The 27151-nt window shown below is 48.2% G+C and overlaps 2 protein-coding genes and 1 long non-coding RNA gene across 4 annotated transcripts in view; 1 reads left to right on the top strand and 2 right to left on the bottom strand.

Annotated features, from left to right (window-relative positions):
• Positions 1–9597, bottom strand: part of MTHFS (methenyltetrahydrofolate synthetase) — a 38198-nt gene extending 28601 nt beyond the window's left edge. Inside the window, exons 1-2 of one of the 2 annotated variants that reach the window (XM_026510598.4) lie at positions 9414–9597; positions 4233–4494 (exon numbers count right to left, since the gene is read on the bottom strand). In XM_026510598.4, coding sequence (XP_026366383.3) covers positions 4233–4494; positions 9414–9593 — 442 coding nt within the window. In that variant the 5' untranslated portion in view covers positions 9594–9597. Of the gene's footprint in view, positions 1–4232; positions 4495–9131; positions 9230–9413 lie in introns of those variants that run through there. The other variant, XM_057303827.1, reaches the window with a different exon arrangement.
• On the top strand, positions 9304–26757 carry LOC113263785 (uncharacterized). Its single transcript, XR_003319397.4, has 3 exons — positions 9304–9641; positions 10367–10487; positions 25217–26757. It is a non-coding gene; the product is annotated as an uncharacterized LOC113263785 (long non-coding RNA).
• The window catches only part of BCL2A1 (BCL2 related protein A1), a 55373-nt gene continuing 52771 nt past the window's right edge, over positions 24550–27151 (bottom strand). Inside the window, exon 3 of the mRNA XM_026510608.4 lies at positions 24550–24831. Within this exon, the coding sequence (XP_026366393.2) occupies positions 24724–24831 (108 nt within the window). The 3' untranslated portion in view covers positions 24550–24723. The remainder of the gene's footprint in view (positions 24832–27151) is intronic.

Genomic DNA, 27151 nt, shown 5'->3' with positions numbered 1-27151 from the left:
CACTCTCCTTATTATATTCTTTCCGAGGCCATGCAATCCTATTAAAGAAAGAAATGAGGTCAATTTAATGGGAATTACTTTCAGTGAACCAAGTCTCACCCTCCCAACAGCACTGATCACAAACACTGGGGAGGAAGCTGCACTTGTTATGCTCAAAGACTCTGTCCTTGACAACATCCCATTCAATTACGAGAAAGTCTCCATTATGATCATTCATTCAAGTTATGTCTCAGGGGCCCACATGTAGGTATGATTTCCCTAAGAGCCTCTGGAAAGAGGAAAAATAAAACAGCACCCCTGACAAAGTAACGACAAACAGCTTGCTATATTCTACAGAATTTCAGAAAGGGGGCCATCTGGGGGGCACAGTCGGTTGAGCCTCCGACTCTTGGTTTTGGCTCAGGTCATGATCTCAGGGTTGTGGGATCGAGCCCTGTGTCAGGCTCCGCGCTCAGTGAGGAGTCTGTTTGAGATTCTCTCTCTCCCTCTGCCTCTGCTCCTACCCTGCTCTCTCTTTCTAAAACAAACAAACAAATCTTAAAAAAAAAAAAAAGAATTCCAGAAATGATTGACAGTACAGGTGAGTTTGAACTTGGGGCCGTCCAGTATCCACTCCTCTTGCCCCGACGCAGCGCCTGTTTTTCCCGTGGTGAGTCACCCGCCTGACTCCCAGCTCAGTGGCTGGAGCAGCACTGCAGGGCTGGACACACGACCCACTGGGCAGTGGGCACATCCTTGTCCCTGCTCACAGTAAACGGCCCAGGAGCTAGTCTCGTCCATGTCCCTGGCCATAGTGATTGATTTTGGGGATGACCACTTGACCCGATTTGGGTCAGTGAGAAAAAGAGCAGGATTTTACTGGCAGGCTTGCTTCTTTCTGCCAGGAATGCTAACACCAAGGCTGCTGTGGAACCTGGAGCTGCCACGGGCCACCATGGGCCACCATCTGCCAGATGAAAGCAGAGTCAAAGTTGATTCTGAGATCTCGGATCTAGCATATTGAAAGCTAGCCCTTCTGTGGATTTTTCAGTCTCTGAGCCAATAAAATCCCATTTTCGATTGAGCCATCTTGAATCAGATTAAGTGCTTTCCACGGAAAGACTCCGGGCTCATCTAATTGCCCGAGCAGCCCTCACTCTGAGGACAGGTTCAGGAAAGAGGCAGCCCCTCTCTTCCACTTAGCCATCTGTAGTTTGGCTGTACGCACAACGCAAGCAAACCCCATGTGAAATTTTTAAGAACTCACAATGGCAACTGTAGATATCAAGCCGTGATAACACAGGCAAACCAGAAAGATAAACAGGCCACATAAGCCATACCAGTACGGAACGATCTGAGCTCTAATCAGCTCGTCCCAGACACCAGGAAGCTAGACTTGCACCTCAGCCCCAAAGCTGCCACGTGCTAGGCTGCTGATGCTGCGGAAACCCGCGGTGCCGATAACAGCCAGTGCCTGCTCCTACGCTTCCACCAACGGTGGCGAAGAGCCTCACCCGGCAGGCTGCAGTGGCAAGAAACCAGATCTCATTCCCCTCTTCCTCTGCAACCCAGATCTCAAGTGTCTGTCAAGAAAAACACACAGGCGGGGAGGGAAGGGAAAGGAGGGAAACGAGCCGTTTCTTGGGTGTACCAAGCCCCGAACTTCTATATTCTTAATTCTCTACCTTTTCATTTGGTCTGTATCTGACATACAGTGCACACTGACATAGTTTTCTATTTACATACGTTTGCCGTCTCCCCAGTTAAGGTGTGACCCCCTGAAGTCCAGGACCTCATCTTTCCAGACCTAACAGTGTCTAACACAATGAAGACGCTCAGGAAATGTTTCTTGGAAATTATCAAAATGTTACACCCTTGGCTAGCAACGGGTTGACAGTAAAATGAGTAATTCTGTCTTCCTTGTTCAAAATTGAGAATAGTTGCTATTTGGGATGCCCGGGTGGCTCAGTCAATTAAGCATCTGCCTTTGGCTCAGGTCATGATCTCAGGGTCCTGGGATCAAGCCCCATGTTGGGCTCCCTGCTCAACCGGGAGGATTCTCTCCCTTTCTCTCTCTCTCCCCCTCTGTCCCACCCTGCCTTGTGCACTCTCTCTCTCTCTCTCAAATTTTTTTTTAAAAGATTTTATTTATTTATTCGACAGAGATAGAGACAGCCAGTGAGAGAGGGAACACAAGCAGGGGGAGTGGGAAAGGAAGAAGCAGGCTCATAGCAGAGGAGCCCGATGTGGGGCTCGATCCCAGAACGCCGGGATCACGCCCTGAGCCGAAGGCAGACGCTTAACCGCTGTGCCACCCAGGCGCCCCTCTCTCTCTCAAATTAAAAAAAAAGTTAACCATTGACCAAATAGCTCCTAGGTGCCAAACCATGCTCTAAAAACCACATGTAAATGATTTAGCTCATTGACTTGGACTGTGTTTATCGTAACCAGGAAATGCAACTAGATTAAGAGGAAAGATCCTGTCTCTTCCTTACTCTTCCCTGCTGTACTTAAATAGAAATAGCACAAAGGCATGAAGGTTCAGGGTGCCACACTGGCTCAAACTAAGGAATGCACTCCAGAATGGGCCGAGCTGTTACAAGGACGATGGGCTATGCCCTGGAAAGAACTGGCCACGGGAATGTCAGCAGGGACATCATGAGGTGGGGTGAGCACCGGGGGGCAGCTAACAGAGTCAGACAGAGCTGGACGGCCCTGGGTCCCGCCTGAAAGCCTGCGAGTCTGCAGAAGGAGCTGCATTCAGTGTGAGCAATGTCACAGCCTCATCATGCAAGCCTGGGCTACTCCACGAGATAGACCGCACCCCCTTATTGTCTCATCGTCATCAAATGCCTGCAATCTTTCCCCTTGAAGACATGTCGCCGTCCGATAATGTTGGCGTTCCTCCAGTCGACCGATTCAGGACAGGAAGGAGGTAGATCTGAGTATACCTTTGGTGCCTAACGTCTAGCAGAGTGCAGTACTGGATAATAGAGGGGGAGCTAAGGTCGCCAAGCAGATGACCCCCGCACCCCAATGAGCCCTGCTCAATTCCCTCCTGCCCCATCGTGTTGATTTTGTGGGTTACAATGTTAGGTTGGAAGGGAGCAAAAATAGTAAGACAACCGCACAAAGCTGCTTTGGGGTTCCTTGCGACCGTTTAAGTCTTAGTCAAACATACACTTTAAAGAAGGGCTGAGTTTGACAAACTAGTACCCCTGTCTTGTTTTGCTTTCAGCTCTTTCACTGCTTGTTAATGATTAAATCTGCCAAGCGGCTGTTGGCCAGGGAAGAGCGTGTGCAAAGGTCCAGCAGTAAAGAAAGCCAGCAGGGCTGGGAGACACAGGTACTCGGAGTGGCCAGAACCTGGGTTACACAGTGGGGGAGTGGAAAGAGGTGAACACAGACACACGGTGCCAAGTCTGGAAGAGCCTCGTAAGGACCGTCTGGGTCCCCCCCGGGGCAGCAGGGGGTCGCTGAGACACTTGAAACAGGGCAGAGAAGCAGTCAGATGTGTGTCTCGGAAATCTCGTCTCACGTACCGTGTGCAGACCGGACCGACAGGGAGGAGAGGGTGCGAGAGGCAGGGAGGAGGAGCAGCGAGGAGGCTGTGCAGACAACACAGTGGCTCGGACTGCTGTCCTGGCCGCAGGGCCGGAGAGGAGCCGACACTTGCAACAAACATTCAGTAGCAACATCATAAGGACTTAGCCAGGGACCTCACGAGGGGCGTGAGAGAGAGGGAGGGAGGCGTCACAGATGATCCTGAGATTCCTGGCACGGCCAGCCGCTTGGCTGACGGCACCACACGCTAAGAGGGACATGTGGCAGGAGGGGCTGAGGGGGACAGGATTCAGCCTGGAGCAGGCTGACGCCCACGGGACATCCACGAGATGTCCAGAAGGCAGTCGGCCGATCCAGAAAAGCTTATTAGCATTAATAATAATGTGCTCATTAATACATGGAGCATAAGGGAAATCATGGGAAATGATGACATTCTCCCAGGAAAATGTCTAATTCGACCCATGGGTAAGTGCCAGAGTCTGTACAAAGGCGACCATGCCTGAATACCTTACTCTCACAGCTTACCGCGGGCATGTCGCCCCGAGCCAGGGAATGAGGGTGTCTTGGACCAGAAGCTCCACACCACCCGTCCCTATAAGAAAAGTAGCCCCGACGACCCGAACGTCACCATCGGGTCACCGTCTGACGGCACCCTGGGATGTCAGTTCCAATACCGTTAGCGTGCTCACCTGTCGACAAGGCTTCCTCCCGAACCTCGTCCTCTCCAGGCTGGTGAATGTTCCAGGATGTTCTGGGAAGCGAGGAGATTTCCTCGGGCGACGCCAGCTTCACCATATCCATGTGACTGCTCTGGATCTGGTACCGTGGGATGAAGCAGGTTTTGCCTTGCCGGAAAATGTCCTGGATGATCTCCTTGGTCTCGACTTCGTCTTGCATGCTCAGGAAGATGGAAATCCTTCTGGACTTTTGATACTGACTGTGGGCCATCACCTAAATGGGAAATGGCAGTCACACTGATTCCCCAAGGTTACACTTTCAAACACCAGTGGCTCCCCCCTTCACGGAGTTCACACTTTCTCCCTTCTCTCTCCGCCTTCTCCAGCTTCTTGCACTCTGCAAACATGAATCACCAACGGAGAGCAGAGTGGCAGAGGGGGCTAGACAGGGCTGCCTCCTGAAGCCCAGGGCTTGGTTCTGAACCCAGCAACCACCTCTCTGACCCCTTGCCATCTTTCTCACACGCCTGCTCCAGCAGGAGTGAGAACTTGTTAGAAAGCCGCTGTCTGTGTGCAGAATCCCAGGCCTGCCCTCCAGCCACCCGTTCCGGCCGCCTTTGGTCACCCCACACGCTGCCCCGAGCATCTCTGCCTTGCTTTAACTCTGAACCTCGGCTCCCACGAGCTTCTTCAGTCCCTGGACTATCAGGCTTGTCTCCCCCTAAATTCTACCCATTTTAGCCAACTCAGGCGCTCACTTCTCCTGACTTCTGCGCAACACTTAAAACACTTACTTATGTATTATCGGGCTGATTACTAACTCTTTCACGAGTCCTAACTGCAGTTTCTAACCAGGCGGTAAGCTCCCGGGAGCAGGTGACATGCCTGTCCTTCTTCAGATCTGTCCACCTCTGTCCCCACCTCCTACAACTCTTCTGTCCAAACAGATGTTACAGTGTTTGCAGAGATGGGAGGTAGGGATCCTGGAGAGGTGGAATCCTTCTAGAAATAAGTGCCCACTTGTGAGAAGGTGGCCCCAGGTGAGAGAATGCCATGGTGCTCAGTTTATTCATGCATCAGGCAGGAGAGGGGCTGAGCTTTGCCAGCCACAGAGCAGGTAATCTTAGAACTGCCCAGACTCAAGTTAGCTCTTAGCTCCCCTTCCTTTTCTGTTCTTCCAAGCTAAGAAGACAAAGCTACCGCAACACTGGCTTATAAACAGGACTGGCAGAAAGAGAGAGATACAGAAAGTCAAGTCACTCCTAACAGAAAGGAGTACACAGAAATTCAGTAGATGGAGCACACCAGACTGTGGCCAAGAGAGGAAGTGAACTCCATCTCCTTGGGAGGTTACAATGCTGTTGGGAGGCCTGAAATAAGGCGAAATGAAAAGAAATGCGACACCCAGACCCTGGGCAGACCCGAGGCTTCTGGCACCCAAGTTAAGTGTCTGTTGTGTCTGTTCTCTTTAAGGAGAATATGAAACATTAAGAGCTGAATAAGCAGCAACAGACATCAGTTAAAATTCAGTGCGAGACTGTGCATACGTATTTATCTTTCTTGCTTCCTGAAATCTCATTTATATGACAGTAAAGGAGCACAAAAAGAGGAAACCATTATAGCACTGAGAACAGGAGAACAGACACTCGGCTAATTTCTATGAGACAGAACGGAGATGGGACAGTATTTCCAGACAAACAGCGGCAGACCCAACACTCAGAGGACGTGACTGTGGGGCAGGCAAAACCCATCCCTCCCAAAGTGACTGCAAAAGACAAAGGAGATCCCCAGGAGCTGTCACACCTTGATTCATAAATATGTACCCACAATAGTTTCAGCAAACATTTTAGAAAGCCAAAACACAAAAGAGAAGGACTAAGGGAGGGCGGGGGTGATCCAGTGGGAAACCAAGATAATTCAGAGAATGGGGAATTTAAAAATTCTAATTAGTTCTCTCAGACAAATTCAAGACAGTTGCATTTATAAAATAACAACAGACGGCTATGGAAAGAAAGCAATCAGAAAACTGAGAAATAATACTTGAAAATTAAAATAAAGAATACCAAAATTTAAAAGTTCAGGAGAAAGCCTTAAAGTAAGAGAAAAAGACAAAGAAATGGGGAAAGTAAAAAAAAAAAAAAAAATCTTAAAAAACGCAGAAAGTCAATATAGGATTTTCACTATCTGATTCACAGGAATTGCAGAAAGGCACAAAGGAAAAGAAGTAATCAAAGATATAACAAATAAAGATGCCAGTCTTTGTGCTGAGCAGAACAAGGAAAAATATTTTTAAACTTGAAACTCAAACTATCAGTCAAATATGAGGGTAAAGACATTTTCTAATATATAAAGTCTTAAAAGGTTACCCCCACAGATATTTCTAAAGAGAAAAAAAATTACTTGAGAATATACTATCTAGTAAGATGGAAAGAAAGAAGTCCAACCAAGAAGACACTGGGTTGGAGCAGCAGTCCTAACTCAGAAGCAGGGTGGGAGGAAGCCCAGGCTGTGCACTGGGCTGGGGCAGAGGGAGCAGGGTGCTGGAGTGCTCTCAGGAAGAAAATGAATTTATTTAAACACAAAATGAAAAAGGCATATTCTTGTTTGGCCAAAAAGGAAAATAAAGGAAATCTGAAACTCCTTGAAAAAAACAGAGCTAAATTAGAAATGTAGACTCCAGATAGGGACAGACTAAAACACGTCATGATTTAGAGCAATTTCAGAGCATAACAAAAGAGAGAGTTCTTCCTAATGGCATTTGAAACATTCTCCGCCTAGCCACACAAATCTAGCAACACAGAATTATATATCCTTTGCTCATACTCATACAACTTGGTTCTACCTATGTAACCTATATAACCAAAATATTGTAAATACGATTTACTTAAATTCCAAATTTCGAAATCAGCCACAGAAAATGCTCGGTAGACTCATTCTAATTATAAAACAGAATACAAATATTGTAAAACTTGACAATATATGAGAATACGGGGGTCGGAAACTGGTGGACAGAAGACAGAGTATAGGGCACTAATTTCCTTATTTAGTCGGGGAGTCAAAATATGGCATAAAGTTGAATTTCTTCACCGTACATCGTTTTTCTGATAAATTTCTAAATTATAGAAAAAGGTGCTGTGTCATTACGAATAAACGTGCCTTTTAAAAAACGCTATTGAGAGAAAGGCATCACTTGGCACTTTTATTGAACGTGCACTATGGCATAACACTGTTCTAATCACAGCACATGGATGTTTCCAGCCATGATCCATTGGTTGGTCATGAAATCAGTGGCAGGTTACAATCAGCGTTTTTAAGTAAAACAGCATATAGTGAAGTTCACTGTATATAGTAAGAATTGTGAAACACTGGGCTGTGAAACATTTCTTCTGTGTGTGTATTTGTAGGGGGTAAAACGTACTGAGTACAGAGGGTCATGGGTCTGCTTTCCAACTTTGCCCTCCCCTCTGATGCCAGCTCTGACTTGTCACCCAGCTCTGCCACTGGTTCTGCATCTGTACAGCCACTATTCCCACCTGGAATTTATGAACTCTATTCTTCTACAGACGGACAAACTGAACGCATCTTTATTTCCCCAGCCATTCCAAAATCTGCTCCAGCTCCTGTGTGCCTCCTGCCTAGTGACTGTGAAACCCCCAGCTCTGAACTATGAAATCACAGAGGGTTCCCCTCCTTTCCAGTACTCTCTGAGCCAGGGTCCGCTGAATCTCAACTGCACAGACTCCCATTTCCCAAAATGCTGCCAATATGCTTTTCCTAAAGGATAGATCGAAAATACGTAGAGGGGCGCCTGACTGGCTCAGTCAGTGAAGCATGCCACTCTCGATCTGGGGGTTGTGAATTCAAGCCCCACTTTGGGTGTGGAGATTACTTAAAAATAAAATCTATTTTTAAAAAAATGTGAAGCCCTGAACTCATCCCTTTATGCACCTGTTTAAACCCTCACAACAGGCCTACGAGGATGACATTACCCCTTTCATGGATAAGGAATCAGACACTCGGACAGCTTAGGAGACCCGGCCCGACCATACATGACTAAAATGCAGTGGAGCCAGATTAGATGCAGCTCTGTGTAGTTCCAAAGGCCGCGTTCACTAGTGTCCTTCCACCTCTTGCCAGAATATTCCTGCACGTGCTCGCCCACGCCATCTTCCCTTCACCTGACAAAATCCATCTTCGACTACAAAGTACATCTCGAACATCTCCCTATGGAGGTTTCTACAGCTTTGGTGGTCATCATGCATCCGACAGAACTGCAGTTCTCTACTCAGCACAAGCTCTCCTCTAGAGCAAGGACCAGGTGTTTTTCATCCCTGCCACCCCGCACACGGCCAGTGTGGACCACAGTGCGCGCTCCCCACGCGCGAGATAACGCGCTAACACCTGAGCACCTGCGAGCGACGCCAGTCTCTTCTGCCTGTCTGCAGGACCCGGGCACCCTGCAGTGCTTCTCACTGAGCTCAATAACTCGGTGCGAACGTGCACACCAACCCTGCCCAGATGCGCGGAAGGGGGGGGGGTGGGCTTGCTTGGCCGAGGTAGCCTATGGGGAGCTTGCCCTTGGGAAATGGGTGGATGACAGAGCGGGAAGGGTGAGGGAGGGATTCTGGCTGCACAGCTCACTGCAGGGACCTCAAGGAAGTCGGCGCCGCTCTGCAGACAGGGCTCGGGCGCCCCTCGGAACCCGCGCAGGGGCGCAGACCCGTCGGGCTGCTCAGAGCGTCCCACCCTCCCCGGCGGCGCGCGAGGGGGCTGGAGCGCTTCTCCGCTCGCGTCCCTGAGGTGACTGTTCTCTCGCTGCGCGTCCACGCTCTCGGGGACTCATAGGGCCCCTCGGGGATCAGTGTCCGCCGCTCAGCCCGCCAGAGCTTCCTGTTCCCACCCTGCTCTCACCTCGGCTGGCTGTCATCCACCTCCACCCTCGCCCTCCTTAGCCGGGACCCCCTCGCCCCGCGCTCCCCCGACAGAAGGACGTGCGCGCCCCCGGAGGCCGCCCGTGGAGAAGCGTGCGCGCGCCCGGAGGAGTCCTCCGGCTCCTGCGGAGGGACGTGCGCGCGCCCGGGAGCGACGTGCGCGCGCCGGGGGCTGCGCCTGCGCAAGTCGCCAACCCAGAGCCGCTTGGCCGTTCCGCGAGCTTGGCGGTCCGCTGAGGTGGCGGTCCTCGCGGTCTCGCACCTTCTGGGCCAAGAGGCGGGACTGGCGCAGCCGCTCCTCGGCGCTCATCGCTCGCAGACGCTGTTTCAGCTCGGCCCGCAGGCTCCGCTTGGCGCTGCTCACGGCCACCGCCGACGCCATCTTTCGGGCGCCGCTCTGTTCGTCCCCGCTTCCGGGTCGTGGGCGCCCCGCCCCCAGCATGCCTCCCGACTGGGACCGGGTTCCCCGCGGCCAGGGGGAGGGTCCAAGGTCGGTAGGGTTCCGGGGGAAGGGTCCGGGGGAGGGGGTAGGGTTCGGGCCCGGTGAGGACCCGGAGGAGGATCCGAGGTCGGAGGGGGACCCCAGGAGGGAGGGTCAGGCCTCGGGGCGGCCCCGGGGAGAGGGGGGAGGGTCGGTGGAGGGGGGCTGTTGTCCTGGCTCCGGGCTCGGTGCGGCCGCGGGGAGGGGGCTTCTTCGCCCTCCCGGGCGGGGAGCGAGTAACCACCTGGCCCTGGCTTCCCGGCCCGCCTGTGGCCCGGCCTGAGCTCGGGGAGGGGGCGCCGTCGGGGCCCCAGCGCTGGCCTAGGTTTCTGTGAGTGAGCTTTGCCCCTTGAGGCGTTGTGTGGAGCCTGGCAGGAGCGCAGGGGCAGGCCGACGAGAAGTACACGGGATACACAGACCTACTGGTTAAAGGGAAAATGAATTTTGGGTTGGGGGGGGCAAAAACGCTTTCCTCTCTTTTTCTTTTCCAGTGGGTGGGAGGGAGCCGGTTTATTACTGAGGGACCGGACAGACGGTTGATGGCGGCAGGTGCATTTTGTGTTCACCTCTGGAGAATTCAGGACTCAGAGTAAATGGCCCTGTTTATGACAGGTTCAGGGTCCAGCAGTGTTTTCACTCTGCAATGCCTGGAACTTCCACCTCCTATGAATGCTCTGTTCCTTCTGGAATGAACAATGAGGACGTGGAGACACCAAGTTTTCTTTGTCTTGCAGGGCATTTACCTGGATTGGGAGGAAAGAAGGCCATAATTCAAGGAAATAACTCAGTATGAAGAAAGGCTCTTAAATTCTAGATTTACCCCTCAGACGTTGACACCAGTGACCTGATGAAAAGGTGAGAGGGTTCATTTATTTTACAGATAAAGAGATTGAACTGTAAAATAATTAGAAGTTGAGAAAATTTAATAAGTTTTATGTTAATCAATTTTACTGAAGTTCCTATGGGCAAACAAGCATTAAGGAATAGCCAGGAAAACACTGAAAATGAAAGTCCCCCTGGGGAACTGGCCCTTTTAAATCTTGAAACATACTATAAAACCATTATAATGGTAATAGTATGGCTCTGCCGCACAGGAGAACAGTGGAATAGAACAGAAAGCACAGAAATAGACCTGAAGCCATATGGAAATTTAGTATATGACAAATGTGATATCTCAAATGACTGGGGCTGGCATCATTTTTTTAATAAACGGTCCTAGGAGAACTGGACAGCCATTTTTTACAAGATAAAATTATGTCCGTATTTCACACTATACATAAGAAAAAACTCCAAATGGATTAAGGCTCTAGTGTAAAACCTGAGATTGTAGCAGTGGTAGAGGAGAGGGCAGTTCCGGGAAAGGCGGTAAGAGAAAAGACTGATCAATTTGACTACATACAAGTTTTTTGTAATTTTGCATAGCATAAAAAGCCATACACAGAATTAAAAGACAGCTGACAAACAAGAGGAGATAATTGCAACATAAACCACAAAGAGTTAATTTCTTTTAAAAAGGAACTCTTTAAAAGTTAGGTTACAGGGCAGTTGGGCAAGAAAAATAGGAACAGGCAACCAGACTGGAAAGAAAGAATTAAAACAATCTCTGCAGAGGACATGATCTTATATACAGGAAATCCTGAGGAATCTGTAAAAAAAAAAAACAAAAAACGATTAGAACTAGTTAACTGGAGCTCAGCAAAATTGCAGGATGTGAGACCAGTCTTCCAGCCTGGCACTATTCATACTACACATATTTCTGGTTCTACAGCAGCTCTTGGCCTTTGGATTCAAATTGGGACCATGGCTCTGGAGATTTTGCTGACCTCCATCATCCCATGAGCCAGTTCTTCATCATAAGTCTTGTTATCAGTAGATACCTCCTATTGGTTCCATCAAGCTCCATACACAGCTGACCCTCAAACAATGTGGGGATTAGTGGCACTGACCCCCACACAGTCAACTCTCCAAAAATTTAACTAATAGCCTACCATTGATGAAAGCTTTACAGAAAACGTAGTTGATGAACACCTAGATTGTTTCTGTGTTATAGACTGTATTCTTACAATAGAGTAAGCTAGAGAAAAGAATGTTATTAAAGTCGTAAGAGAAAATACATTTACAGTACTGGACTGTATTTCTGAAAAAAAGTCTATGTGTAAGTGGACCCATGCAGTTCATGTCTGTGTTGTTTAATGGACAACTATATAGTTACGTATACAACAGGAGATCATATAAACAGGAGATTTATATGTACATCTTATAATGTATATGTTATTGAGTATATATAATAATAGGTGTATATAACGAGATGTAAGGTGTACGTAATAAAACTGTATATACAGATTTCCTACTGATTCACTTTCTCTAGACAACCCTAATACAGATTTTTAAAATACTGCAAAAAGTCTCAAATTTAAAAAAACAAGTTCATTTGCAATAGCATAAAAAAAAATACTTAGAAATAAATTTAACAAGTGTTAGAGTTCTGAAAACTACATGGTGTTGTAGAAAGGAAGAAGACCTGTATAAGTTAAAGGACATGTCATGTTCATGGATTGGAAGACTTAATATTAAGATAGGACTACTCTCTCAGTTGATCTATAGAGTCAGTGCAATACCTGTCAGGTATTGGGTTTTTTGCAGAAATCCACAAACTGACCCTAAAATTTTCATGGAAATGCAAGGAACTCAGAGTAACCGAACAGTCTTGGAAAAAGAACAAGAATGGAAAACTCACACTACTGAACTTCAAAAGTCACTACAAAGCTACAGTAATCAAGACAGTAGGGTCCTGGCGTAAGGATAGAAGGATAGGAAAATGGCATAGCATTGAGAGCCCAGAAATAAACCACGTTCGTGGTCAGTTGATTTTCCTGAAGAGTGCCAAGATGATTCTATAGGAAAAGAATAGTGTTTTCTAACAAACAGTGATGGGATATGGAAAACAGGGAAGTTGGACCCTTACCTAACACCATATTCAAAATTTTACTCAAAATTGGTCAAAGGCCTAAATATAAGTGCTGAAACAAAACTCTTAGAAGAAAACATAGGCATAAATGTTTATCACCTTGGATTAGACAGTGGTTCCTTAGTTATAACACCAAACACACAAGCAACAAAAGAAGAGTAAATTGGACTTCATCAGAATTAAATACATCAGTACGTTAAAGGACACCATCATATATCTGATAAGGGAATTGAACCCAGAATGTATAAAGAACTCTTACAACTCAACAATAAAAGAAGATAATCCAATTTAAAAACGGGCCAAAGACTTAAATATAGACCGGCCTCCACATAAGATACACAAATGGCCAATAAGCATGTGAAAAGATTTCAGCATCATTAGTCATTAGAGAAATGCAAACCAAAACCACGAAGAGATACCACTCACACACACTAATGTGGCTGTAGTCAGAAACACGGAAGGTGAGCATTGGCAAGGAAATGAAGAAAAAACCCTCCTACTCATGGGAACATGAGACACTACAGCACGGATGGGCCCAGTGACAGGCCACACACGAAAACCCACGTATTGTATGGTCCCATTTATATGAAATACCCAGAACAGGCAAATCCATAGAGACAGCAAGTAGATGTGTGGTTGCCTGGGGCTGGGAAGGAGGGGAGTGGAGCACAGGGTTTCCGTTTGGGGCGATGAAAATGTTCTAAAATTAGATTGAGGCGATAGTTGCAAAACACTGTGAATGTACTAAAAACTGCTGAACTGTACATTTTAAAAGGGCGAATTTAATGTCTATTACATCTCCATAAAATAAACAACAGTATAAAAGAAAATCTACATGTATCTGCTCATCTCTGGGGGGAAAAAAAACCCCAAATATAATAAACATAAACCAGAAACAAACTTTGGGTCCCCATAGGGAATAGGTGAGGACGGTGGGCGAGTGGGAAGGGAATAGCCATGTGACAAGGGGAGAGTGATGTTTCTTCGACGACACTGGTCCGGGTAGCTCTGCCCTCAGAACCATGCCAGTCTGCATACACATGTGGGCACGTACATACAGCCAGGGTGTGGAAGGAAACCGAAACAATGCAAGCAGGGACAAAACAGGACGTGCTGTACGTGGTTGACACTTACCACAAAGGGTAGAGAAGAGAAGAACCAACTTAGTAACTTCGGAAAACAGCATTTGACTGTCTACTGTAAGACAAGACTAAAACAGCTTTGCACTAATATGGCACTGCAGTTAAGACATTTGTTTTTCATAGGGTTATAAATTAGTAACTGTGAAACTACTTTATCTGTGTTCTAGAATTGAGCAAATAAGTAAATACATTGTAGATAATGAGAGTCCCAGTTTCTCCCCGTCAGGAAAAATAAGTTACAAATAAGGAAGGACTAAAGGTTGGAATGAACCCTGTTGTGTTGCCTTGGAATTGGAAGTGTTGATATAAATTTGTGATTTTAACTATATATACAAATGGATAGCTAGAGAAATAGAGATGTGTGTTGGATACGTATACTTAACGTTTCCTAGTTCTGTTCATGAGAGGACCTAGAAGCAATAACCCTCCATAGCAGTGAAATCTAGTGTCCAGATCTTGGTTTCCAGATGTCATTCTTCAACAAAAAAATAGGGCTTCCAGAGTTGAGGCAGGAGCAAGATGGGCCTGGAATATCTCGTGGTGCCACAGGGTAAGGAAGTAATCCCAGCAGAAGGGAGCGTGTCAGAAGGGGAGCCAGGACCAAAATGGAGTTTGAGCAACAAAATAATAATTTTACTCTATAACCCATGAAATGAAGTAAATATCCATAGTCCACAGTGATTGATAAATGAATAATGATAAATAACAAAAAACCAAGTAGACGAAACTCCTTATCCTATAATTCTAGTTAATAAATATGGAAGGAATGATGGAAATCGAGACTCACCATAGGCACACATTGCACTTACAGTCATTGCAGGCAAGAACTGTTGATGGGGGCTGAAAGCAGCGGGCAAAAGAATAAGAAACAGAACATTTTTGTGGTCTCAGAGTATCTCCCCACAAGATACTTACTTAGTAGATGTTAACATGTGATAAGACACGTGCCCCCGAATATGGTGCACTGAAAATGACACAAATTCGTTCATGTGGTATTCCTTCCTGCCAGAAAAAATCAGGAAAATCTTGAAAACCTCAATCATGAAAAAACATCAAGCCCAAATTGAGAGACATTTGTAAACACCTGACCAGCACTCTTCAGAAGTCTCAAGGTCATGAAAGACCAAGAAACTTAGGGGTTGGAGACGAAGGAGACAGGACAGGACAGTTAAGTACAGCCGGCTGTCCTTGATGGGCTTCGGGACCATAGAAAGGGTGTTAATGGGAAAACTGGTGGGATTCAGGTAAGGCTTGTACACGAGGTGATGGTGTGATAATTGACATTAGTTTCTTTCTTTGGATATCTGTACTATGATCATGTGAGATGTTTTTGGAAGTTAGATGAAGGGTATATGAGAAGTCTGTTTTTGCAACTTTTTCTGTAAGATTAAAATTAGTTCAAAAGAAGAGATTTTAAAAAACTGTTAAGTAAACTTGGTGGACGCATGGAGTGGGAGAGATCATCCTGTGAAAACACTACAAGTTTCAGTTGACCCAAGTGTAAGTCAGTACACAGTTACTAACCGCCTGTTACATCCGGCTCCTAACTGATCTGCCAGCTCGAACTCTCCTACAACCTGGTCTCAGCACTGCCCAACTTAGCTTCCTTAGGAAGAAAACATTCTCATCCTATCACTGTCTCTTAAAAATCCCTTTGGTAAAAACCTGTCATCAGAGGACACCTCTCTTCTCAACTACCTGCGAGGCCCTGTCACTTTCCACTCCCTAGCACAGTGCGTTGTGCTTCCATAGCCCCCTGGGCATGGCTGATTGCAGAGCTGTCCTAATGTGCTCATAGGGACATTTTATTCACCAAATTATTCTAGGAAAGCACCATGTCTATGACTTTTTTTTTTTAAGAGGAAATGCTTTGATAAGGCACTTGGGTGATCGACCGAAAGCTAAAATAAAAAGATCGCCCCAACCTATTGTACATAAGATGGTCAGAGGAGCTTCTGTTGCTTCCGAAAGGGAAGGGGGGAGTCAAATAGAAAGGCCGGGGCGGAGCCAACATAGTCAGTGCCCCTGCACTTGAGGGAAGAGAAAGGGAGAAAAGTCCCTGGAAGCCGCAGCCAGGAAGAGGACCTCTGGAAGCTGTCCAGCAGGGACTTCCTCAGTTGTGTGCTATTGGGTGGTTGACGTAAACCCCCTACCTGTCTCCCGGACAGAATATCCCGTGGTCCTTATTGCAGGGCTGTGTGAGTCGATTCTTGGCGTCAACATAGGACTGCTTAGCATGGTGAGAGGAGAGTGGCCATGTGAACTAGAAGAACACCGTCAACGATGGCTAGCATTTATCGAGGTTGCTTTGCCACGTACTATGCTAAGTTCTTGACACAGAAACTATGACATCAGTATTACTGTGATGTTTTCACAGAACAGGAAATAGGTTTGGACATCATACGTGTCTTGCCCAAGCTTACTACGTAGAAAACTACGTGAAAGAAATCAGGATCTCCGAAATCAGTGCTAAACTGCCTCGTCTTGAGTCCCAGCAGTGTTCTGTCCGCCTGCTCTTGTCCCCCCAGTAGGCTGTCAGCCTGGGACCATGTGTAACCGTGGCTGGTATCCTCGGTGCTCCGCACTGGACCCGGGATGGCGTGGCTGCTAGGTGGATATTGGTTAAGTCAGCGAGTAAAGTCTGGGTCAGGAGCAAACTCGGTGGGAAAGCAATTGGTTGAATCTAGTAAAATGTCAAGCTCTGGTGAAAGTCCAGGTTGAGAGAAAAGACCCCTTGTATTCTTCCCTGATCAAACCATAGCTGGAGTACTGACCCGCACTGAGGAGTGACCTGACAAACTAGGGCATATTCAGAAAAGGGTGGCTCTTTCAGCTCTAAGCGGTAGGTAGCCATTCGAGAAATTTAAAAAGAAAACTCATAACGTCACCAAGGAAACCCACTGATTCACATCCATGACGCTGCACTGCTTGCATACCTTCCATTCAACAAACTGTATGGAAATTTGCAAGTGGGCGGGGACGGGCAGGTTCGAAGATGGAATAGTAGCAATGACTAGAGTTTCCATCATCAAAAGTGAAACACACACTGAGTTCATTTACACGCACGCACACCAATACCTGCTACTTTGAGCATGGTCTGTGACCCGACGACATCAGTGCCACCTGGGACCTTGTCAGGCAGGCAGGGTCTCAGGCCCTCCCCAGAATCTCTATTTTTATCTTAACAGATCCCCAAGAGATTTGTATCCATATTAAAGTTCAGGAAACTCTACCACAGATTGGTGTACAAGCCAAGTGTCGGTTTGCAGGAAGAACTAGAACTATCATGCCAGCTCTTACTGCAGTCAGCCTGCCCAGATCCTTCCCTCCGTCTAGACAGATCAGGAGATGTCTGAGGACCCGCCCCTGTCACAAGGAAGTGGCCTCGCAGCTGCAATTCTGAGGTTGAGTAAGCACTAACCAGGCGACAGGGTGGGTGAGAACGGAGACAGGGAGGTGAGAGAGTTTTCTAAGAAGAAACAACTATGTGCAAAGGCCCTAAAGGGAACAACAAGGTCACATTCCAGAGGAATTGAAAGATGGCTGAAAAGGCTCATCAGAGGGAGGCAGGAGATAAGGCTGAGGGGCTGGGTCCGGACCACATGGGGTGGTTTTGATTTGTCTCTTTGTGTTTCAATAAACTTTTCTAAAGACCTAATTTACATAAAGGTTGGAAAGGAAATACAGAGTTCCCATGTGTTCCCCCCACCCCGCGTTAGCACCCGGCATTACCGTGGCACACGTGTCCAAGGCATGAAGCCAGCGTCCATACACTGCTGTTAATTAAACCCCAGACTTCATTTGGATTTCTCGAGTTTCCCACTGACGCCTGTGTCTGTCCCAGGTCCCATCCGGACGTCCCATCGTCTTTAGTTTGCTCGTCTTGACTGTGGATTTCTCAGAATTAACTTGTTCTTTGATGACCTTGACGTTTTGAGGAGTACTGGTCAGGTATTTTGTGGAATGTCCCTCAATTTGTGATGGATGTTTTCACGAGGTTATGGGTTTGGGGAAGAAGACTGTAGAGATTAAATGCCCTTTTCATCACACGATACCCAAAGGTACATGCTGTCAGTGTACGTTACCTGTGATCACCAGGCTGAAGTAGTATTGGCCAGGCTTCTCCACTGTAGCTTTGTTTCCTTTCTGCACTCTCTTCTTTGGAAGCAAGTCACTAAGTCCAGTCCACACTCAAGTGGGGAGGAAAAATGACACAGAGTTTGGTGGAAGAATTTGAGTTCCTAAGAGTAATGAAAAGCCAATGAGTTTAAGCAAAGGGGTGACGTTGGGTTTACTTTTCAGATGAGGCTGCTGGCTGTACTGAATGTACCAGAGGGCTCAGCGATGCATGAGGGTACACATCCCCTCCAGCAGTGGCCTGGGTGGAAGTAACGGTAGCTTGGATTCGTGTAGGAGTTAAGGAGCTAGAAGGAGAGACGTGGATGGATGAAGAGAGATTTAAGAAGTCAAGTTGCCAGGATTTGGTTAATTTTTGGTTGAAGAACAAGAATAAAGGACAGGAAGGTTCAAGGATGACTCCCAGAAACCTAGTTCATGGTTTGAGCAGCTGGTTGAATATTAACAAGGTTGAAGGCCAAAGGACGGTGTAAACAGGCGAGCAGAGCTGTCCGAGGACTCCCAGTGGAGGCAGCCTAGTGGTCAGACGCCTCTACTGAACTCTGGAGGCATTGTTTTCCTGGCGTCCATGGCTACTCTGGATGGCTCTGTATGCTGGGTAGAACCCTGTAATAAGAAAAGAGCCTTGTCTAGTTCAGTAATGCGTCAACTGTCTTGGGGAAGAGTCCTTGTTTAGTCCAAATCTTTGAGAACACGGTAACAGTTCTGCAGGTACATGCTGCATCTAGGTCAAAGATTATACTTCTGGAAGCATACATGTACCTGCCACAGTAGGGATGCTGCTGCTTAGATCTCTGAATCCCCAGACAACTCTGTGGGCGTGGGGGGGGGGCTCATGATAGAGTCATCGCCATCCGTGTCCCCCCAAGTCTGTTACCTTCGGAAGCCATACTGTATCCCAGGCAGAACTCAGGAGACTGGGAGGGACACAGAGTGTGCCTGGCACAGCAGGGATGAGCTCGGGTTGTTCACAGGGCGGGTGGGCTGTGGAAAGCTTCGTTGTAGGAATAACAGAATAAGAATCCTTGTAAGAATGCTGTAAGAATTCTGGCTTTTACTTGGAGTGAGGTGGAAAGCACCAGAGAGTTTTGAGTAGAGGTTACATTTGTTTGTTTCTGTTTCTGGGAGTGTAGCTGACCCACACTGTACGGTTCGTTTCAGGTGCACAGTATAGTGATTCACCTTCTCTCTACATTACGCTGTGCTCCTCGTGGGTGTGATCCCCGTGTGTCACCACACAACACTGTCACGCTGCCATTGACCGTATTCTCTACACTGCACCTTTCATCCCCGTGACGTCCTCATTCAAGTTCTCACCTTTTAAAGGATCCCTCTAGCTGCGTGTTGGGAAGACGCTGTGGAGGGGCAGGAGACCAGTTAGTGGGTTACTGCGAAATCCAGGCAAGAGGTTTTAGGTGGTGTGGATCAGGGTGGTGGTAATGAGGATGATTACAAATTGCTGACTACTGGGTAGATTTTGGTGATGGAAACAAATAGTACTTCCTGATGGGTTGCATTTGGGGTCTGAGAGAAAAGGAGTCAAAGAGTCTAAAGGATTTGCTGAGCGGATGGAGAGGTGGAGGTGCCATTAACCAAGATGGCGAAGGATGCAGGGGTTACGGATTGAGGGAGTGAGGACAGGTATTGAGATTTCACACGATGGAGTTTGATAACGCTTGTTAAACATCCAGGTAGAAATGTTGGATCAGCGGTTGAACATCTGAGTCTGCAGTTTGGGGAAGAGGTCTGGGCTGCAGGTGTGAACTCGGGGGCCACCAGTGTGTGTGGTGGCCCTGTAAAGCCAGCTCACTGATAAGCTGCCTGAAGTCTGAGTGTAGGTGTGGGAGAGAGGGAAGCCGAGGACCAGCCAGGGGTGCCTCATTATTCAGGGGTGGGCATTTGGCTGAAGGAGACAAATTCATTGAAGGAGGTGGGAAGAGCGACCAGTGACACGGGAGAACCAAGAGACCCGTGTCCCCGAAGTTCGCTAACAACGTAGAGAGTCATCTGCTGTGCCCGATGTCATCCTGCCAGGAAATCTGAGGACTGGGAATCCATCGTTGACCTTCCTAAGGGGGTGAGAGTCTGATTAACACTAGGGTCCAAGAGGCAATGAGAGGAGAGAGTTTGGAGAGCAAGTATGACTCTATTTTGAGGAATTTTTCTATGAGAGCAGAAAAACAGGGTAGTCACTGAGAAGTTGTGTGTTTGGTTTTGTTTGGTTTTACATTAAGGGAGGCCGAAGCGATATTCTGCAGAGGCAGGACAGAGGGAGGTCTACTCTACGAGTGTAGGGCTTGGCCTCCCAACACATGGGTCCGCAGTCCTAACAGGCGGGGAGGAAAACGCACCAGTACAGGTGCAGCGTGCGCAGCTGGGGCTGGCGGGCAGGGCACGTGGGAGCTCTCAGGCCACCCCAGCGGCAGTCAGTGGGAACGAGATCGCGTCAAAGTACCTGTATCTAGATGCAAGTATCCGTAGTAAATCTTCCTATATAGACATTCTTCAGCTGCTCAGATAGCAGAGTTACCAGCCTTGAGCTCTAGAACAGTTTCAGAAAACACTGGTCACGGGTTTGGTTCTCCCGGTTCGCCAGTTAGGTTTACTCCGTTAAGGCAACAAATCATAGCGCTAGGCTCCGGCTGCTGTCTTGAGAATGCTGCCTTCATTCCTAAGGCAGATGACTCAGAGAGAACCCGCCAACACCGTGGCCAGATGATTTACCATGTCATCCTGTGCTGTGGCCCTAATAGCATCCGCCAGCAGAAATAGCCGCACGGAGTCGGCTCGTGTAAGGGAAGGGGTCACGCTCGTGCTCTGTGGAGTTACACAGAGCAGCATTTCCCCGTCAGCAGCTTTGCACCCTCTGCAGAAAGCTTCCAGAGCCAAGAGAGCGATGACCAGTTGAAGTTAGGGCAGTTCCACAGGGAGGAGACGCTTAGAGGGTGACGGGGACAGACGCGGGCGACTGGGACCCCCGGCTGGCTCTTGAGGAGGCGTGCCCTCCGGGGGGGAGCCGGCTCTGCCCCGCTGGCCTTCACGCACAGGTCCAGCGTGTGTGGGATGGGGAAGTCGGCATCCAGGCAGTGCCGCGGGACCAGGAGGAAGTGGGGCGGGAGGAGGCGGCGCAGGGCGGTCAGGGCCGCGTGGCTTCAGGGCCAGCGTGACCCACCCACCCGGCCCCATGAACTGGGCCGAGTTGCTTCCTGCTTGTAAGCCTGTTGCTGAGATGGGGTAATAGCTACTTCGGGGGACCAAATGAGATTCAAGGCCAGGACTTCTCTGGAGACTCTAGCGCGTGGAGAACAACCAGCAAACCGCCCTCACTCTGCCGTGGTCAGCAGACCTGACGCTCAGCCTCGCCCGGCCTCATGGGCGACACCTTCCCAAGCCAACTCACGTCCATTCTTCGGTTTCTTAAGCAAGGGTTTATTGAGCTCTTACCTGGCTCTGAACCAGACCCTGAGATAGAAAGGTGAGCACACACAGCCAAGGTTCCTGCCCCCCAGGGGCTTGCTGTCTATTGGGAAACAATACACTGATCTACAAATCACACTGATAGAGAACTCTCATTGATAGTGGTGTCGGGGGAGACTGTAATAGGAGAACGTAGCCCCGTCAGGCAAGGCAGCCCTAAAGCAGCGACCTCTGAGCTGAGATCTGGAGGGTGAGTAAGCCCGAGCAGGGGACGAGGTAGAGAAGTGTCCTAAGCAGGGGACAACAGCTGTGGAAGTCTACGGGGGAAGGTGCTGGAAACAGGCCAGCGAGGCTTCGTTGGGGGGGGGAGGGTGGTCGTAGCTGAAAGGCAGGGAGGGCCACCTGTGCAGAGGGCCTGGCAGAGCGTCCACAGGCTTAAGTGTGCAAGCGCAGCGTCCTTGTCCCTGCCCAGGGCCATGAATGGACAGTGCTTCATGATTTTATTTGAGCAGTCAGCATTCCACTGTATTTTTTTTAAGTTTTATTTGTTTTAGAAAGAGTGAGAGTGAGCACGGGGAATTAGGGACCGAGGGAGAGGGACAGACTTGGTGCTGAGCGCAGAGCCTGACGGGGACCACGACCCAAGCCAAGAGGCGGACACTTCACCAGCTGAGACACCCAGGCGCCCCGACGGCGTTCCACTTTCCATTAGTATTTGGGATGATGTTATTTCTCTCCTGTTATACTTTTCCTTAATGTGCCTTGTTTATAATGAGTGTCTATCTTTTTTTTTTTTTTAAGATTTTATTTATTTATTCAACAGAGATAGAGACAGCCAGCGAGAGTGGGAACACAAGCAGGGGGAGTGGGAGAGGAAGAAGCAGGCTCATAGCGGAGGAGCCTGATGTGGGGCTCGATCCCAGAACACAAGGATCACGCCCTGAGTCGAAGGCAGATGCCCAACCGCTGTGCCACCCAGGCGCCCCAGAGCTTTTTAAAAATCAACTACATTGAGATGTGGTTTATAATAGAACGCGCCTGTTTTATGTGAGCGCCTCTGTGAATTCTGACAACCGTGTACCACCACAGTGAAGGTGTGCAACACTCTCATCACCCCCAGAAGACCTTTCCTGGTCGGTCCCCCAGCCCCAGGCAGCCCCTCATCTGCTTTCCCCGCCGGCTGTTAGATTTGTCTTCTCTGGTTCCATGTGGAGGACTCAGCACACGATGTCCTCGTCCGTGACCAGCTCCTTTCACTCAGCGTGTGTTTGACATTTGTCCGTCCAGTTGCGCAAGCCAGCACCCCGTGCCCGATTATTGCTGAGTAATAGTCCGTCCTGTGGACGTGCTACGATTTGTGGAAGATTTGGGTTGTTTCCGGGTCTTCCTAACATTATGAATGAAGCTGCTGTGATTAGTGTGCACATGTTTGATTTCTGTTGAGCGGACACCTAGGAGGGGAACCGCTGGGCCCTAGGGTCAGTGCACGTTTAACTTTAGAAGAAACTGTCACACTGTTTTCCAGACGGACAGTTGTACACCGTGTCAGTCGTGCGTGAGCGCGTTCCCGTGGCTCCGCGCCTCCCCCAGAGCCTGGTGCTGTCCGACCTTTCCATGGGAGCCATTCGGGAGGCCGTGCGTGGGTCTCATGCTGGTTCTGATGTGCGTTTCCCTGTCATCAGTGGTGTCTAGCACCCTTTCCATGCGTACTTGGCCCATCTGCTTTCCTGGGGTGTATGTTCCAGTCTTTTGCCCGTTTTTAAATTTGGTTGATGGTTGTATTGTTACTGAAATACAAGTATTAATATATTCACGATGCAAGTCCTTTGTCAGATATTAGTGTGGCATGTGTTACGTTCCATTCTGTGCCTTGCCATTTTGAGTTTAACAACTTTATTGGCATACAGTTCTAAATTGCAGTTATTACTCTGTTGTTAACAAGATCGTCGTGGCATAAGAGCCAGGGTTTGGGGGCGCCTGGGTGGCTTAGTCGGTGAAGCATCTGCCTCTTGATTTCCACTCAAGCCCTGGGATTGAGCCCCGTGTTGGGCTCCATGCCCAGCATAGAGCCTGCTTGAGATTCTCTCTCCCCCTCCCGCTCTGTCCCTACACCCCCAACTCATGCTCTCTAGCGCTCTCTTTAAAAAAATCCATGGTTTGTGGTTTCTTGTGCAAATGTATTCCAGGTAGCAGTACCCATACACGCACTTCCCGTCCATTCATGACTCAGCACTTCGTTCTGATTCATGGGAACATGAAGGTAGGACTTCCCCCTTCGAGCAGGGGGCTGGGAGCACGAGGTGAAACAACAGGCTAGAGATGCTCCCTATTCAGACAGACGCAAGCCCCAGGTGGCCCAGGTAGTTGGCTCTCAGATGTGATTTGATAAATCAGCCAAAGTTACGAATGCAAAAAATGTTTCCCTACACTGGACTTGCCCCAGTGTCCTCATCCACATTGTTAAGAATCACGGGGGACGATTAACTACAGAGAACACACTGATGGTCACCGCTGGAGAGGTCGGGGGGTGATGGGGATTAGGGAGTGCACTTGTCATGATGAAATAAAATACAGTGAAATACAGAAACCCTTCAGTTCTCTGGCTCTCTGAAGTCCGCAGCGGCCGTGGGGAGCTCTAGACTGGGGCTGAGAGCGTGTGCGTGAAATCTCTGGGCAGGCTTGTGCAGTAGACCTCTACTTTAGGAAGAGTGATTTCTGAAGGGGTTTCTTCAGATCAGCTAATCACAGGGGAAATGAAGCATGAGTCCACTGAAATCCCCTGGGAGAAGGCACAGAGCCTGAGAGCAAGGGGCTCCGGTTTCTTTATTAGCTCAGCTACTCCCTAAGAGAGGTAATGCAAGCCCGGAAGGGACAGAGATCGTGTCCCCGGAGGACGAGGAAGCGTGAGAAAGTCTAGAACAAAGTGTGGAGCTCCTGTCCTGCAGTCAAATTTACGGACCTAAAGTTGGAAGTCAGGATGTAAAAAAAGACATAATTTTCTAATTTATGAACTTTTAAAAAAAGTTCTTATTTGGTGAGGGGAAGTGTAGAGGGAAAGGGAGGGAGAATCCTCAAGCAGACTCCACACTGAGCACACGGACCCTGACTCAGGGCTTGATCTCAAGACCCCAAGATCATGACCTGAGCCAAAACCAAGAGTTTTCCTGGCCCTCATCCTCTCGATTCAATACCCGTCCCGTCTTCAGCTTCACCATCTTGCTCGACTCCCAGGCACGACACAAATTACATACTAAAGCAAATATACAATTTATTCATTAAAACGAGAACAAAATTTCCATAACATTGAAACATCAAGTTACATCACCAAAGGTGTTTATTTAGAAGTAGAAGTGAGTGTTGACAACAGTTTTTGCAAGAGTCAAGGAAACTAGCAAGTTTCACAATCGGGAGTGTCCCTGTTGGCCGGTCAGTAGTATTGCTTCAGGAGAGAGAACATTTCACAGATCTTCCCCATAACTTCCAGAAAAGTCAGCCAGCCAGACTTGGGTTCGAACTTCTTTACAAAGCCATCTTCCTATTGGAGAATAAATTTCACAGTTTAAAAATCAGTGGAAACAGTTTAGTGGGATGAAAAGCAAGAAAACTCCCACTTCACTAAAGCAGACAGTTAGACAGTTGGTCTCGTCTGTGCCCGCACCGGTCCCCCCCCACCAACCCGGTCCATCGGCGCCATCGTTCAGGGGTAGCGCCGTCCAACAGAAACACAGTGCGAGCTACAGACAGAAGTTCAAGTTTTTAGTAGCCACATTTTTTTAAAGTAAGAGGAAATAAGTAAAATTAATTTAAAGAATATATTTATCTAAAATATTATTTCAATATATAATCAATATGAAAATTATAGAGCTATTTTGCATCCTTTGTACCAAATCTTTACAATACACTGTGTTTTGCACTTACAGCCCATCTGAAATCAGACTAGCCACATGTCAAGTGTTCAACGACTGCACACTGGACAGCACAGCTCTAGAGGAAAGAAAGTCTCATTTCTTCTCTTTTTCAATTGTCTGGCATTGAACTATGCGTTGATGTTTGTAAACAGAATGAGGGCTCACGATAAAGCCGGACGCAGCCGTGCCTCTGAGCCTCTGAAGAGGTGGGGGTTTCTATTATGATTCATTCTCCTTCTGATCATAGTTTTAAAACAATAGAGTGTGAATGGTACACTGTAATTTTTGACGATAATTATAGAGCATCCTGACTGCCGCGTACCTCTGATATCACCCAGCCTAGTGCCCTCTCTTATTTTGACAAACAAGGAAACTGAGGCCCCAGAGAAAGTGAGTTGCCTGAGGTTACCTAACTTCTTAGCGCCTGGGCCTGGAAGGGAATGCAAAAACCGTTCTTTTCATCCCATGGGCTTCCAAACCACCACCCAAAGGATTAGAAAATTGTTGGAATAAGATTTTTAAGTGTTCACCTAGTACACATTTGGTCTGCCTCAGAGTCCCGATTCTGGGCTGACAAGTGCCTTCAAGCAGTTGCTGGGGCAGGTGACTACATTGGAGAGCGCGCGAAGTTCATCTCTTGGGTAGCCGGAAGAGACCCGCTGGTCCGTGCCCGCCAGCATCTGCCTGAGTGTGGCCAGAGCACAGACTGACACGGTCAGGAGCACTTGCCAGGCAAAGGGTTGCCCAAGAAAGCCGGCTTCTGCCCACATACGTGCAAGTGGAGTCATGCTCCGAGACACGATGTCCTGGCCTAACTGGGGGAACGCTCTCCTTCCTCCTCTCTCTGGACTTACGCACACAGCTCTCGCTCTTGGTATGCGTGCCCCTCACTGCCTCCCTTCCCAGGATTTCTTGAAGCCCATGGTAACAGGGCTTCTGTCAGACGGCTTCTGTTACCACGACCGTGATCACGATCTGTTACGACTGGGCAGTTAACATCTCACATAGGTTCCGCTTCTCCACTACAGACAGCCAACAAAGGGAGAAACCAACAAATACAGCTCTAGGAAGATTAGAGGGTTTAACTATAAAAAGCTGAAGGTAAAAGGAGAGGATTCACAGTAGCTGAAACACGGAGGCAACCCACGCGTCCACCAGCTGATGAACGGGTTCCCCAGACGTGTCCATTCCTGCAGTGGAATGCTAGACAGCCTAAAGAGGGAAGCCGCTCTGACCCCCGCTGCGCTGCGGACGGCCGAGCACTGTTGCTCACTGAAGGAAGCCCGTCGCCGCAAGGCAGATACTGCATAATCCCATTTACGTGAAGTACTCAGAGCAGTCAGAATCGTACAGAGTGGGACGGTGCTTGCCACGATCTGGGGCGCAGGGATGGGGAGCAAGTGCTTGGGACGCAGAGTCCCGCGGACAGATGCTGGTGATGGCTCACAACGGCAGGACTAGTGAACACTGCTGACACGCGCACTTACACACGGTTAAGCTGGTAATGTTGATGTTATGTGTATTTTAACGGAATAAAAAAAGAAAAGAGCTGACTAGGAGAATATGTATGTTTATCATGAAAGAGTTCATTCGGATGTAAGAGAATCCTCATCAAGCCCTTAAGAGTTGAACAGGCAAAGGCTATTGAAAAGGGAAATATAAATCACAAGCAAGCGTATGGGGAAAATGCAACATTACTAGCAATTAAAGAAATTCACATTTTAATACAATCTTACTGCTTTTTAGACCTATTACCTTGACCTTATACTAAGAAAGCCTAAAGCATAAAATTATATCCTGCCTCAAAAATTCAAAGAAAACCAGACCCTCAGAATCGTTTAGCTCTAGGAAGATACCATGGTATTATTCCCACGCCTCTCTAGTGATCATTCACTCAGTTATTCACTCGACAAATATTTCTTGAGCATCGGCTATGTGCCAGGCACT

This window comes from Ursus arctos, unplaced genomic scaffold (assembly GCF_023065955.2).
Source record: "Ursus arctos isolate Adak ecotype North America unplaced genomic scaffold, UrsArc2.0 scaffold_28, whole genome shotgun sequence".
NCBI classification, from domain to species: Eukaryota; Metazoa; Chordata; class Mammalia; order Carnivora; family Ursidae; genus Ursus; species Ursus arctos.
This window is presented reverse-complemented; position numbering and strand designations above follow the sequence as displayed.